Source organism: Suricata suricatta, chromosome 2 (genome assembly GCF_006229205.1).
Source record: "Suricata suricatta isolate VVHF042 chromosome 2, meerkat_22Aug2017_6uvM2_HiC, whole genome shotgun sequence".
NCBI lineage: Eukaryota > Metazoa > Chordata > Mammalia > Carnivora > Herpestidae > Suricata > Suricata suricatta.
In genome coordinates, this window is record NC_043701.1 from 109,370,896 (window position 1) to 109,373,781 (window position 2,886).

The window sequence follows — 2,886 nt, forward strand, 5'->3', positions numbered from 1 at the left end:
CTCGACGACGCTCGGGAGGAAGCTCAGGGTGACCAGCAGCTGCACCGCGGCCGCCGCCCCCTGCCCGGCGCCGGCCCGCCAGGACCCCCGGCTCATGCTGACCTCTCCCCCCACCGCGGCCGGCCGGGCCCCTAGGGGCCGGGGAATGGCGGGCGGCCCGGGCAAAGACGCAAGGGGACGGCTCCTGGCGGCTGAGAGGCTCCAGGGTCAGAGTCTGCACGCCCGTCGCTAGGAGGGGTCCGCTCTCCCCAGCTCCCAAGCAGCTGCGAGTGAGGCTGGAGAGCCGAGCGCCCCCACTTCATCCCCTAGGCGGCCCCGCCCCCGGCTTCCCCTTCGCCCCGGCCCCGCCCCCTCCGAGCGCGGGGCCTTGTGGGAGTTGTGGTCTCGCGCGGCCGGGAGGGGCCTCCCGCCGGGAGGCGGGGCAGGGGGGCGCGGGAACCTGGGAACTACTACTGCGGAGGCCGCTCCGCCTCACCGGGGCCTCGAGCTCCACGGCAGCCAATGAGGCAGGACCACGAGGGCCTCCAAAACAAGAGGCGGTGCGCGCGGGGAGCCCTCCTCCCGGCCGGCCGCTGTCGCGGCGCCCCGTACCAGGGCTGTTGCTCCTGGAAACCAGGCCGGGTTAGCCTAACACCGCACAGCCGCGAGGCTCCGGGATCCGCCCGCTACCTACGCGAATCAGGAACCAGCGGTGCAGCATCTTCGACTTTCGATCCAAAGCGCTTTCTTGGTCTCATTCAGCGTTCTGTAGCCTCATATCTACCGCCAGTGCCTTATAAGAATAACCCACCTTCACCTGCGACTTGGAGACGTGGCTTGGGCTCCTCTTTTATTTTATACGCCCCGGATGTAGGTGTCCTCTCTTCCCAGCCCACTCCCTAGCCTCTGATGAGACGATACGAGGCGAGTTGAAGAATGGGAACACACCCAGTCGTTTATAATAATGTGTGGGAATGGTTAAATGCACAGAACTCGAAGTGATACAGACCGGGTTCAGCTCCCACCTCTAGAACATCCTAGTTTGTTATGTGGTTTCAGACAGATTACTTAACCTATGTGAGCCTCAGTTTGTTCATCTGTAAGTGAAGACAATTTTACCCACCTCAGACATTGCTCTAGGATTACGGAAGATTACATACATAAAGGGCTTAGTATGGTATCTAGCACAAAGCAAGTGTTCAATAAATGATAGCTGCTACTAGTTTTATTGATAGCCTTGATTTCTAGAGAATCACTAATACCTCACCTTACATTTATATAGTGTGTATTACTTTCTCGGGCTTCTATAACAAATTAGCATAAATTTAGCGGCTTAAACTTCTGATGATCAGAACTCCAAATTAGATCGGCCAGGCTGCATTTCTTCTAAAGTCTTTAGGGGGCAATATGTCTCCTCGACCATTCCAGCTTCTAGAAGCCACCTGCATTCCTTAGTTTATTACAGTGCACTACACTGTCACATTTTCACTTCCTCCACTTCCATTGTCACATGCCTTCTCTTGCTGACCCTAACTCTACCGCCTCCCTCTGATAAAGACGCCTGTGATTACATGGGGCCCACCCAGATAATCCAGGGTAGTCTCCCCATCTCAAAAGAAATTTGCTTTTCTTCTGGAGACAGAGCTTGTTAATTGGGCAGGTGGGTGCGTGGGTGCCAGCCCTCAAAATTCTTAATCACATCTTCAAAGTACTTTTTGCCAAATAGGGTAATGAACCCACAGGCTTTGGGATTAGGGTGTACACACATTTTGGGGGGTCATTAATCAGCCAACACTGTGTTATGCCTTTCTGAGCATTTTTATAATTTGTAGAGCCTAGCACAAAATGAAAATGCAGCATCCTGGTTCAAAACATGGTAAGAATTTCAAGACAGTGATATTAGGGCATTAAACCAAGTGCAAGGCCTTTCTTTAAAAAAATGTTTATTTTTTAGAGAGAGAGAGAGAGAGAGAGACAAAACGCCAGCAGCGGAAGGGCAGAGAGAGGGAGACACAGAATCCAAAGCAGGGTCCAGGCTCTGAGCTGTCAGCACAGAGCCCAATGCAGGGTTCAAACCCATGAACCATGAGATCATGACCTGAGCTGAAGTCAAGAGGCTCGACCAACTGAGCCCCCCAGGAGTCCCCCAAGTGCAGGGCCCTTCTGAGCACAGAGCCTTGTGGGACTGCACAGGTAGCATGCCCAGCAGCTTTAAAACAAAGAATTTTTGCTTGACTCTCCCAACTACTTTTCCGTATTTCCTCTTCTTTTCTTTCCCAAACCTCTATTCTCTATCCTCGCACTTCCTACTTTCCCTCATAAAAACGTGCCCTGTTCTTGTCATTCTGCTAAAGCTTTTATCAAATCCAGTGGAGTATTTTTTTTCTCAATATTCTTCAACTCTGCACTGCATTTGATATTATTGGCAACACATACTTTATGGGATTATTTGATATTTAAAAATCCTAGGAATCTAGAAAAGACTGGATTATATTTCTTATTATAAAATCTCAGGTTCTTTAGTGAACCTGTAATCTTGGGTCCTTGAGGGATTGTACTATCAAATCCATAGTCTTTCTAGATTTGACACTGAAGAGCCATCTGAGTGGTCAGTGGATGGCAAGAGGAAAGTGGTCACAGACTGCAGCGCAGGGGTCGGATAGCTATTGTCCTCCTGGTCACCTAACCCAGAATGGAACGGCAGCAAAAATACCCCATCTGTTTCCAGCTCAGAGACCAGACACAAAACTTTTGGGGACAAATGGGTTTATTCTTGGTGAGTGACATTGGAAATTGTAGGTGTTTGGCATGAGATGCATGCACCCAAATGTATTCCTAATGATGTCTGTTGAGATCTATCTTACTCTTAATTGTCATGAGTGGGGGGTTTTTTTTGGAGGAGGAGGG

The 2,886-nt window shown here is 50.9% G+C and overlaps 1 protein-coding gene across 1 annotated transcript in view; it reads right to left on the reverse strand.

Moving 5' to 3' along the window:
- ERO1B (endoplasmic reticulum oxidoreductase 1 beta) overlaps nt 1-313 on the reverse strand; it is a 55,000-nt gene extending 54,687 nt beyond the window's left edge. The window contains exon 1 of the mRNA XM_029931638.1: nt 1-313. Within this exon, the coding sequence (XP_029787498.1) occupies nt 1-96 (96 nt within the window). The 5' untranslated portion in view covers nt 97-313.
- Nucleotides 314-2,886: the final 2,573 nt, after the last annotated feature.